Raw genomic sequence first — 12314 nt, forward strand, 5'->3', positions numbered from 1 at the left:
TTCATGGATGTATCCGATTAAAATAATGTGCAATGGCATGCGAACGTCTCTCCATAGACGTCACTTTGATCTCGATGCATTACCGAAGCGCTAAACAAATTTTAAGGCATTTTTCTAACACCTCGAAAAGGAGCAAATTGGTACAAGAATTCAGTCATAACTTTTTACTGGTTAAAGATACATCGAAAAAACCTTCACCATTGCATTTCTCGTGAAATTCTAGCCCATTTTGATATGTCGCACGGCCCCCTTCCCATTTAAAATTCTGAAGTTGAATTCAAGATGGCGGACATCAAGATGGCCGCCGACCGTGTGGGTGGCGTCAATGTGGTTCCCCCTTGGCCAGATAACGATTGGTCATCGCCAATTTCAAATTCCATGCCGCAGTGGCCTTGTACTGAGGGTGTTAAGTTACTTATTGAGCCACCCTGTACATCAGGGTGGCGACAGACCTGGAAAACCGGGAAAAGTCAGGGAATTTTGTCTTGATAGATTTTTTTATTTTTTTTAATATAGTTATGGAACTCTGCACGGGAACAGAAAATCTTGTTGCGAAGTTTCGGCTTCAACTTTTAGGCCCCTTTTATGCACAACACAACCATGGTGCCAGAAACCAGTGGTGACAGGAAGAGAGAGAAATTTCCGGAGGGGCAGAAAAATGTGTTAAGCCTCTAAATATTACGTGGAAAATGCATTGAAATATCATTTTTTCTTGTCCGTATGGGAGTAGTAAGGGGACAGAACTGTCAACAGGTGGAGGGGATGGGAGCGGGAGGTGCCGTCCGATAGTTGTTGGACGTTGTAGTAAAGCATTTTGTTGGTCAAACTGAGGGAACATGGAAACAAATATGCTCCATTGATACATATGATTTTTGTCGAATATCGCCACCCGACAAAGTATCTCACTACAACATGCGACAGAAATTGCATGTATGGCACTCTTATGGAATTGCTTTTTGTTGGATGTCTTGGGATTGCAACATCCAACAAAAATCACATGCATAAACAAGAAGAGCTTTAGACTGCAAATATGCGACTGGAATTTTATTTCTCTTCTTGGTCACTTCACTTTATTTAATGTAGCAGTACTTACGAAGGTTTTCTTTCATCATCCTGACGTATTACTGGTTTCGCACAAGTTAACATATGTTTACAATGACATTGCACTATTCTTAGATATCAAGAAGAATCCAACCAAACAGGATGTATATTGAATACTATCACGAAGACGTGAAACATAAATCTGCATTGGTGAACATTATAAAAATTGACACGTGCATGCTCCCAAACTCAAATTTACTGCAACACTAGTATTGCAATGAATTTAATGCCACACACTGTCCCGTCTGTTTTAACTCGTGAGAGATGGTCATTAATCTCTCACTGAGTGAAGTAAATTTCCAATATTATGAAATAACATACTAATAATAAATACATAAATATTTTAATATCATATTTACTCGAATCATTCAATCATAAAAGAAAATCACTTTCTTCAAGAATTGACTTTTCTATGCCGGCCCTGCTAAATTTTCACTTTCCATCTACAGATTTATATGTCCAATTAGTAGGGACATTGATTTTTTGCAAACGCGAAAACCGTAAAAAATGGTAATTGCTGCGAAGTTTTGTTTATGAATGTGCAGTGAAGTCTTGACCAGTGGCGATTCCTCCATGTAGGAAGTGAGGAACTTCCTACAGTTTCATTTATACTTCTTTCCAGTTTTCTACATTTTAGGAGTTTAATGAGCGTTATAAAATTTTGAGCGCAATCAAGGTTCGCTACTCGACTGTCAAGAGTCAATGTGCTAGCTATCACCCGCTCGTTCCAGATCTGTTGCCCAAAGGACGACAAGTCTTTGTCTGCCGCAGAGGATTTCTCGTCATCCTACAGGCAGATGGGTGAGGGGCAGTAAAAGGGAGGGCTGGGGTACGTGGGGGGTTGCCCAGTTATAAGGTCCACGAGGAAGGTCCCGTGGGTTCCTCAGCAGTGATTCTAACTCTAGCATAAAGGTTCCAAACCTAGCAAAATTTGAATTTCGTTCGCACCTAGCACTCTGTGTTTGACATAATGGAAAATCCAGCATCATCTCAAATATGGGCATCCTTGGGAAACAGAGAAATTGAATTCTAATGAAGATATTTTGAGGAAATATTTATTTTTAAGAAAACCTCCAGATCTTGTTTGTACTTCTCTAGTAGACTTGTTTCAAACAAAAGGCAGTATGCCGACCAAGGGACAAGCTTTACGGGTCCTGATCCATCCTCTTTTCTTTATCCTCCCCGATTTAACAAGGGAGGAACATTTCATAAAAGGAAATCGGTAGAAAGTTGATCACAAATAAAACAAAGTGATGCCGTTATCAGTAATGAAATTTTCTTCAACTTTTTTCAAGCGCTATTCTAAACCCATTTTTTTATTATTTTTATTTTTGGAATGGTCGAAATTCCTAATGTTGCTTATAATCAATAATGCCGTTCACAACTCCAAAATAGCAAAATAAAATTGAACTTAAAACTACTACAGTCATCAGAAAATTATGATAATAAATTAATAATAGTTGTATAATAGTAATAATAATAATAATAAACCCTAGCAAAATTTTATCACATTTAGCGTAATTTATGAGTTGAAACAGCACCTTTTCTTATCAGGAGGTTGGTATTGGCAAAGCTGTTCTTAATCCACACATGACAGGCAGGGAGGGCCTGCAACTAACATTACAAATCCAATGGCTAATCCAAGGTACAGGCGATACATCTCACTGTCCTCGGTCTGTTTACCATAACTTCCTACACCCCAAAGATTCCACGAGGCACCACTGGTGTGGACACATTTTTCGCCTGTTCGAAATATCGAAATAATGCAAATTTGGCATAAAATGTGAATTGTTGGTGTTTTTAGTGATTTTTTTTTAAAAAAAATGTCCTAAAACAACAAAAAAAATTCATGAAATCCAACATTCTAGTCTTTTCTAGGCCATGTTTTTGTACATAGAACGTGCAAGTTTACCAACATTTTATTCAAGAGTAAACTATAATGCTACATGGAATACTTCTGACAGCCACATTACATCATGTATTTCCCACGATTTTTTCAACTTCTATCAGAACCATTTGCATCACAGAGCAAAGTGGCAGGGTTCTAACAGGAGATCGATTGCGCATCGATCGTCACACGGGAGCCACATCTTCACTATTTGTCGCGCGAGATGTGTTTTGAATTACCAAGCTAAATGTGCACCATCGGCATTTGTCGAGTGAGAAATAATGGATGCCTCAGTCGTTAAGGCATCTGACTACCTTGCGAGAGAACTGGGATCTTTTCCACTTATTCAAACTACTCTGGTGCCCACCCAGCATCATATCAAGCGGGTACCTGGAGGAAACTTTGAGGGATAAAGGTAACCAGGAGTGTGGTGCTGATCACATCACTCCCACCTTCAGCCGTGATCAAGAAAGTATGGGGCCCTAAGTCCACACCCCTACACACCTTCATGGCAAAGTGCAGGTGAGCACTTTACTTTTACTTTCTCAAAAATCTGTTCCAACATATCAAACTGTCACGAAAATACGTAGACCATGTGACCTACAATTTAAAATAATAGTTTAAAAGCACAATGAAGTATTAATGGTATATTTGCCACATAAATGTTCTAAAACAAAAACGCGAATTTTGGGAAACGTAACACTAACAAGTCAAAAAAAGATAATGCCTATTTTTGGTGCCATAATATATCGGTATCTGTCACATGAGATCGATTTATCTAAAAAAATTTTGGGTGCGTCGCCACTTATGGTCATTATGCACCCTTCAGTATGTATGGGGAAAATTCCATTATCTAAAAACCTTACCTTAAAATTAAAAAGGGGGTATGGAAAATAACTTTCAAGATATCAAACTCTCACGAAGAGGCGTCGGCCATGTGACTTACAATTTGAAACAGTAGTTTAAAAACACCTGAAGGTATAATTTCAGATATTTGCCAGAAAATGCGCCAAAATGAAAATGTGAATTTTGGGAAAAATAACACCAAATAGTAAAAAATAAAAAAATAAAAAATACACCAATTAGGAAAAAAAAATCAAGGTTCCTACAGCTTAGGCATGAGTAAAACAAGAATGTCAGTAGTAATTTATTGCATTAGTAACAGTGAGTCCTATCTTAATTTTCGGCATAATCACCACCGTTGTTCTGGCATTTGTCGTAGCATAGCACTAAATTTTGTATGCCCGTTGCATATGTGTCTGACAGCAAAGACTGGAACTATCTCTACCGCAGCGTAGCTGTCAAATCCTTGTCCTGCCAGAAACCTCTTCAGTTAAACAAAGAGATGAAAGTCAGTACATGCAAGGCCAGGGCTGTACAGGGAGTGGTCCAAGATCTCTCACCTGAAGTGATGCAAAGGGCCCGCGTGTACTCAGCTGTATGGGGTTGTGCACATTCGATTGGCCTTACGTGAATTGTCTGCACCATCGTCTGACCATACTATCACTCATGACGTCCGGTCTGCACATCTCACACGGTTGCTTGTGGCTCTGTGCCAAATTCTGAGCATGCAAAAATCTAATTACTACACGTAGGGTACATCGCAGTCGTTGGGAGACTGTTGAGAGCTGCAATCTTTAACCTAGAACTGTCCTAAAACGGCTGCATTGCAACTGTACCAGATTACAGATACATGCCACTCCTTCCTGCCTGCATGTGTGTGTGTCGCTCTCCGACCACTAGTGCTGCGTGTAGGCACTATTGGAATTTTTTGAGGATGCCCCTCATATATGAACTTTCAGAAGCTTTTATTAAAAGTGTGTTCCTGTTTTAATGTGTAGTTAGCTAAATCAGGTACCTATAAAATGCAATTCTATAAATTCCTTGCGTTAAATTTCTAATACCTACCTACCCTTTTTGTCAGCAATAATGGTATAACTGTATGCTGTCAGTTTCACAGTACTTCACTTGGATATACTGTACTGAAGCAGAAATCCCATTGATAATGTAAGGAAATATGACACTTTATTTTGTACAATTCAATTGTTTCACTTATATGCAAGAGTTAAGTTGTTTGCTTTACAGAGAAGAGAGAAGTAGCTTTATGCATTGAAAAATGAGTCCGCACTCATGGTTCTTGCAAGCAGAGGGTTCCAAACCTCAGTGGAAATATCAACATATAATACCGAGAATGTATAAGGAGACTGATAAATTACAAATTGTATTTCTTAATCATTCACTATTCACTCTTATCTCATTTAGTTGTAACTTTAAAAATAATCAAGTATTTTATTTTAAACTTACTACGTATGATAAAATTCCGTAATCCTTCCCTAGCTTGTGAATTGTAATAATTTTCCAAATTCACTATTTTGCTGTTTGAATTCAAATCATAGAGAATTGAGAAATTAAGTCAATTTCATAGAATAGAATATTACTTAACAAATCCATACCTGGATCTGTATGAGTTTATTTTTCCATTTGCAAAAACATCAATTCAGTTTAGTTTATCAGGGAAAATTGTAATTTTGCCTGTAGTATTATATGGGTGTAAAACTTGGCCCCTTACATTGAAAGAGGAACATAAATTGAGAGTATTTAAAAATAGGATCCTTAGGAAAATCTTTGGACCTAAAAGGGATGAGGAGACAGGTGAGTGGAGAAGGTTACATAATTTAGAACTACATAATTTGTATTCATGTCCAGATATATTAGAATAATTAAATCAAGGAGACTTAGGTGGGCAGCCCATGTGGCACGAATGGGAGAGGAAAGAGGAGTTTACAGGGTTCTTGTTGGGAAACCTGATGGTAAGAGACCTGTAGGAAGGCCAAGAAGAAGATGGAGGGACAACGTTGAGATGGACCTAAAGGAAATCGGTAGGGATGGAAAAGAGTATATAGAACTTGCTCAAGATAGGGACAGATGGAAGGCCTGTGTTGCTGCAGCCATGAACCTTCGGGTTTAAGAAGGCTAGGGAGTTAGTTAGTTAGGGAAAATTGTAAATTTTGTGCTGGAAAACCTGGAAAAGTCAGGGAATTTCATTTCTTCTTGTTTGTAGCCATATTGTATTGTATTGTATTGTATTGTAGAACTTGTAAAAAGTAGTGTAAATACAGAGAACATAAGTACTGCAGAAAAATTTCCCCTTAGTTCTTTAGAGGATTTACAAAGGAAGCGAACGGAATCCAATCCCCTGTATGTCCTATAGAAGATAGACTGGAGGACCTGAAAGCACGGGCTTTCAACAATTGGAGCGGGAGCGAGGGTGCAAGGGAGGTAGAGGCAGAAATCTTTATATAATTTTTATATTCTGATTAGAAAATAATTAGGGATTTGAGATTGATTGATCTATCTCTGCTAGACTAGCTACTCCTCAGTGCACGTCACTGTTTGTAAGTTACGGCCTATCCACCTATCGGAAGGTATCAGTGTGGTAGTCCCAAACAATTCTGGCGAAATGGGGTGGTGCACCATCTTGCTTGTAAAACTACAGTATCTTTTATCCCATCCTGAAAACCATTCATTTGCAATATAAGGAAAATGTCAAGAGATTTTTTGAATCACCCGTGTACAGTGGAACGCAAGTTTTGCTTTTCTGGATTGTATATTTTCCTGCATTATATATTTCTCTCATTGATCTCCTGACAAATGTTAGAATTATTTACGTGTGTTTATTTCTTCTTCTAGAAGGAGGAGAAATTCTTATTCTCATTGTTTTCTTATTTTGTTTAGTCAACAAACGTTTGGACGAGTGGGTGACAGATGATCGATTAGACACTCGTAAAGTACAATTCCCAAGGCGAGAAGGCCCTGGGACAGGAGTGAGCACACCTAAGAAGGTGACGAACACCTCTCGTCCCTCATCTCCAGTTGCGCAGGAACTTGTGAATGGAAGCGCTGTTTTAGCTGCTGCCTTGCAGAAGAGGATAGCACGCAAAAGGAAAGGGCCGCCATTAGAAAATGAGGTGAGATATCAGAAAGCAGTGTAATTTTTTTCTGATTTCTGGTATGGAATAATTACTTTTAATCATTAGTGTAGAAGTTTCCATAGCTTGTAAAAGTTTGTTAAAAATGAAAATGGTACCCTTTCAATTTTCTTAAAGGGTACCTGCTCAAATTCAGTTTCTTAAAAAGTTACTTGTTGATTGCTAAACTTAACATTTTTATGCTGTAGTGCTGTATAGGCATATCATCCAATATTTTTCATTCATTTTCAAATGAAAATTAATGCTGAAGCTGATATATTCACCATTTTGTGAATATTGTTCACATGATAAGTCTTCTTGCTAACCATCTTAGCATTATATACAGGGTATTGCATTTAACATTTCTCATTTTCAAAATACCTTAACTGATTTATTGTACAAAGAAATTACAGGAAATGAACAATGTGTAACATCAGCAATTTCCTCATGAATCACATTTTAGAGGCTGTTGAGATCAGGGAGGGTATGAACATAGACCTAGGCTTCAGGTACCCCCCCCCTCCCCAAATGAAGTGCGGTGCAGTGATGTCGGGAATACAGAGGACCACTGAATGTCACTGAACGTGAAGAGAAGTTGCCTGGGGAAAGTGTTCGTCGAAAGATGTGCTGTATGTGATGGTGATGTGGCTCCCTCCTGTTGAAACCACAGGGTCTCCATGTTTCAGTTATGACATGCCACCTCAGGCGGGAAGAAGGTTGTTAGCCTGATGTAACGTTTGGAGTTGACAGTCACTACAGCACCAATATCGTCCTCAAAAAAGTAGGGGCCGATAATTCCCTCCACTGCATTGGCACACCAGACTATGAGCTTAGGACTGTGTAGTGGCCACTTGAAGATTTTGCATGAATTTGAATCAGCCCAACATCAAAAGTTCTGCTTAACTGGAAATGCCGCACCCTTGTACCCTCCCTCATCTCAGCAGTCTAACAAATGCAATTCGTAATGTTTAAAAAATAAGGTCTGAACTTTAAATCCAAGACTATAAGGTGCCTAACATTGTTTGTTTCATGTAATTTCTTTATACAATAAATCAGTTATGTTATTTTGAAAATGGGAAATGTTAAATGCCTCACCCTGCATTATATAATAACCCATGGCACTACACCCCGGAAGGCTTTGGCTTATCTCCCGACTGCCAGTCTTCAACCAGTAATGGGGTGACGTGTGGTGAGCACATCGAACCCCCAGCCGTTATAGGAGATATCTGTGACCTGGTTACTGTACTCACTCATAGATTCCCAATTTCCTCACAATGGTGGGGGCCACCGGTTCCATACACAGGCCAAAGACCCAGAGACTGAACCCATGCTGTCCTGCAATCGGAGTCCAAAGTACAGCACCTTAGACCGCATGGCCATGGAGGAGGACCCCTGTATATATCACCCTTGAAATGAAGCATCAACTCTAGTTTTTTTCCTTCTTTAACACTAATTTTCCAATTTTGTTATATGTAATATCACGTTGTTGAGAAGTGTTAACAATTGTTTCCAAACTCTCATTTCTCATAGGATTCCCAAGATTCTTCACCTGGCCCTCGGTTAACTGGTAGTCTTGTTGCACATCATGACGATGTTGTGACACGGATGAAAAATGTAGAAATGATAGAGCTAGGAAGGCATCGTATTAGGCCATGGTACTTCTCACCTTATCCTCAGGTATGCTCCCTTGAAACATTTTATGTGTGACATTGCTAGATAGTACAGATCTGATTATGTGAGTAATTTGATTGATTGATTTGCTTTATTTTACTTCGCTTTATGTTAAATTTTATGCAAATTAAAGAATGTGTTTAGAGCAACTTAAAATATTACATACGAAGTTTAGTCTGTCAAATTTACTCCAAAAGGATAGATTATGTTCATAACTGATTTGATTTCTTGAAATAGTTAGGATGGTCTGAGCTGATAACAATAATGAAGCAGGTATTCTTACCAATTCCAATACATGTATGAATCTACCAAATTTTTACATTAAAATATTCACACAATTACATAAGAGAGATTAAAATTATAATCATTTAATTATGAAATTCATTTTTTCACTCAATGTTGCCGCAAAAACAAATAAAATTAAACATTTTGTATAATGATATAATTAGATTCAGCAAAGGTGTCATGTGTCATTATTGCAGACCACACAAGATTACAGTTTCTGGAAAGTATTAGCAGTTATCAGTGAATAAATTTGAAAAATGTTTTCTGATACATGACTGCAACTTACCCTAGTTTTCATTAATTTCTTCATATTTTTTACAGTTGCAATATGCTATGAAACAACAATTAAAAGTTAAAATTAAAGAAGTTGCAACATGCACCTTTGTGTTGTTTTCAGTGCAAATTGTTGGATCATCCTCTATCCTTCTCCACGGATAAGAAATTAAGTACAAGACATGGTAAAAAGTTAAAGCATGGTTTAGAATTACTTACGTATTTTAAAGACATAAAAACTCAATCCCACAATCGGTCAGCTCTGCAGGAAATGGCTGACCATTCCACCACATGTCGTATTCAATCTCCTGTCCATGAAGAAGAATCAAGATTCGCCCAATAGTTAGGAATATTTGAACCAGCAACAAAACAAAAGTGTGTGTTGTGACTTTGTCTTGGTTGTTTTCATGATATCCATCACACATGGCATGAAGTATCACTTTTGTTTTTTAATTACAAAGTACTTTCAGGTTCAGAGGAGGGCTTACATGGAAAGCCCAGATTAGTACTGTCTAACCCCAATTTTATATTCCGGGATTTTATAATTTCCTGCTCTATTCATTCAGTTCTCATGGTCCCATTGGAACAAAAAAAATTCCTGGTCTCCTGAAAAATGAAAAATGTAGTAGTATTTGTGTGTGCATTTGCTTGGATTGATTTAAACTATTCATCATCCGCATGCACTCCAGTACAGCAAGACCAGCAGTGCTGGCCCACAGAATTACGGTTATAAAATTACTTCTTCAACTTTTGTTCATTATTTCATTCCTTTTACCTCAACAGAATCAACCTGTAAGACTCCCAAGATTTGTCCTTTTCCTTTACCACCCTCTTGTGGCATGTTAATAAAACATCTGTGACACATCACCCTGGCCAGCTTGTAGCCAGCACCACCAACGCTCCACATAGAAACAGGTGACCTTGAATCATCCAATGAGAGCCACTCAAAAAGTGTTTTTATTTTTCTTTATTCAGAAAATGTACATTATTGCTTTAAATGCTTGTGAGGTTTAGCAGAACTTATGATACTAAAAATAATTGATGTAGTATAAGTCCCAGTGGGTTTTTCAGGCTATTTTCCTCAAATCGGACTAGAAATGGACTTTCAACAGAAATAAACATAATATATATATCGAAGAAACAAAAAAGAAGAAGTATCCAAGATCTGTGCATGAACAACAGAAATGCATTGCAATTTTCATAAGTTCAGTGACTCTTTAAGTGTTTGTTTATGGATTTTGGAGTAATGCACATTTAGCAAGTTGTACCATAATCCATTTTGTACTTTCCAGAAATTTCAGTGTAACTTTTTTCTTACCCTTCCTAGAAGTATAAGTTCAATTGAAACTTTTTTTGTGGATGAATTAATAATTGCAACAAAGACTGAAGAAAAATAAAAAATCATGTACACATATGTTCTTTGTGTGGTATTGGTGTTGTGTATAACTGTGGTTATACAGGATGTTGTGTCTAACTGTGTTCCACTCACTCTCGGCCCCTGATTTTTGCTTATAGAAATCAAACTATTGGTCATATTGTAATGAAATTTGCTACAGACACACCTTGGTGTATGAGAAGCATGGTGACTTCATAGGAAATGGCGCCACAGTCCCTCCAGTCCTTGCGTGGGCATACACATGCATCTGGACGATTCTGCCGTTAAATCGTACGGGCGCTGACTTCTTGACGCTGCTGTTGTGATGCACTTGATAGTGGTTTGTGTTTGTTCGGGTTCGATTGAAAGTTTGTGCTGTAACGTGATTGGTGCGCCCATGCAAATATTCTTATTTAATGGAAGGTGACCCAGAAGTAGTGGAATTGTTTATTTAATATCGTGCCGACCAACGTACAAAATAATGAGTGTGAAGTTAATGAAACGTTGTTCGTCTCACTTCAGTCTCATAGGTGGGATCCACAAACCTAACACGTACGTTCAGGACAAACTTGAAACTTGCAGTAAACAATACTGATCAATTTAAGAAAAGGAAACTTAATCTTCAAAATACTTATTCAAGCTTTCTTTCCCAAAGATGCGTTCCTAACACTCATAAGCCCCGTTTACTTGTCTACAATATTACAGCCCCTCAAGTTTATCTACCCAATTCATTCTACATTAACAGCTTGGTTTTTTGGTATACTTAGATAACATGAGTTTAAAGTTTTTGGTCATTTATTATCAACAGACGCCGCAACGAAGATTGCCCGTGATCAATTCCAACAAATACAACATTCATATCACAGTCAATAAATATTCAGGTGACCTGCGTCAAAAAACAATGGCAATTTTAATCGTATATGATTTACAACAAAAAACTAGGTTCTTACAGCCTCAATAATTTAAAGTACTGTCCAAGGACATTTAAGTCCGAATTCATACCAAAACTGATATCCAAAAAAATAACATTAAACTACCGCAAATTGGAACTCTGACCATTCTTTACTTTACAGATCCTTTTGATTATGAAATGACTGAGTTTGATGCTCCCTCATTTCTACTATAACAATTTATTGTTGGTGGCTTATTTTTATTTGAGAACACGCGACAATCTTTACACAAGGATATTATCAACTTTGACGTATTCAATCTGCCCAATAAAAGTGCTACTAGAAGGGACTTGGTTCTTTCGTGCACCAGATACAAATTTTATCATGTTGCGGATTCAGTTTTACTCACTGAAGAAATTAATTTCAACATATCGTTCCAACGATAACACTAACACGACTCGCGCACTGAATAAGTACAATTGCAATCACAGTTCACTTTACGTACCTTGTGTTCTTAACTAGAAGTCAAATCCCATTTCATCGGCTCCATTGATTCTTGTTCGCAGCACTCTTTGGTGAGTCTCGGTTCTGCAATGGGGAGACTCTCCTATTCTTCTCTTTACCATATTGGAATTGTCTTGGGTTGCCTCGTAACCTCTTCCGTTACGGTTACCATGCTTGTCTCGACGTTGTAGTGGTACCTGGCCAAATCACCTTCCAATGTGACCGTTGCGGCTGCTATCCAATGGGGACGAGTAACCTCTTCCGTTATGGTTACTTTTGCTTGACTCGTAGACTCTGCTTCACCATGCACTGCATGCGTGACCAATCCAAGGTGGCCATTCTCTCTCAGTTTGTCCAAG

At 38.0% G+C, this 12314-nt stretch overlaps 1 protein-coding gene across 2 annotated transcripts in view; it reads left to right on the plus strand.

The window, feature by feature from the left end:
• Positions 1-12314, plus strand: part of Tip60 (Histone acetyltransferase Tip60) — a 54728-nt gene that overhangs the window by 18500 nt on the left and 23914 nt on the right. For both annotated transcript variants that reach the window (XM_083114158.1, XM_083114159.1), the window contains exons 4-5: positions 6725-6957; positions 8488-8634. In XM_083114158.1, coding sequence (XP_082970284.1) covers positions 6725-6957; positions 8488-8634 — 380 coding nt within the window. The remainder of the gene's footprint in view (positions 1-6724; positions 6958-8487; positions 8635-12314) is intronic.

This window comes from Lepisma saccharinum, chromosome 28 (assembly GCF_977018435.1).
Source record: "Lepisma saccharinum chromosome 28, izLepSacc3.1, whole genome shotgun sequence".
Taxonomy (NCBI): domain Eukaryota; kingdom Metazoa; phylum Arthropoda; class Insecta; order Zygentoma; family Lepismatidae; genus Lepisma; species Lepisma saccharinum.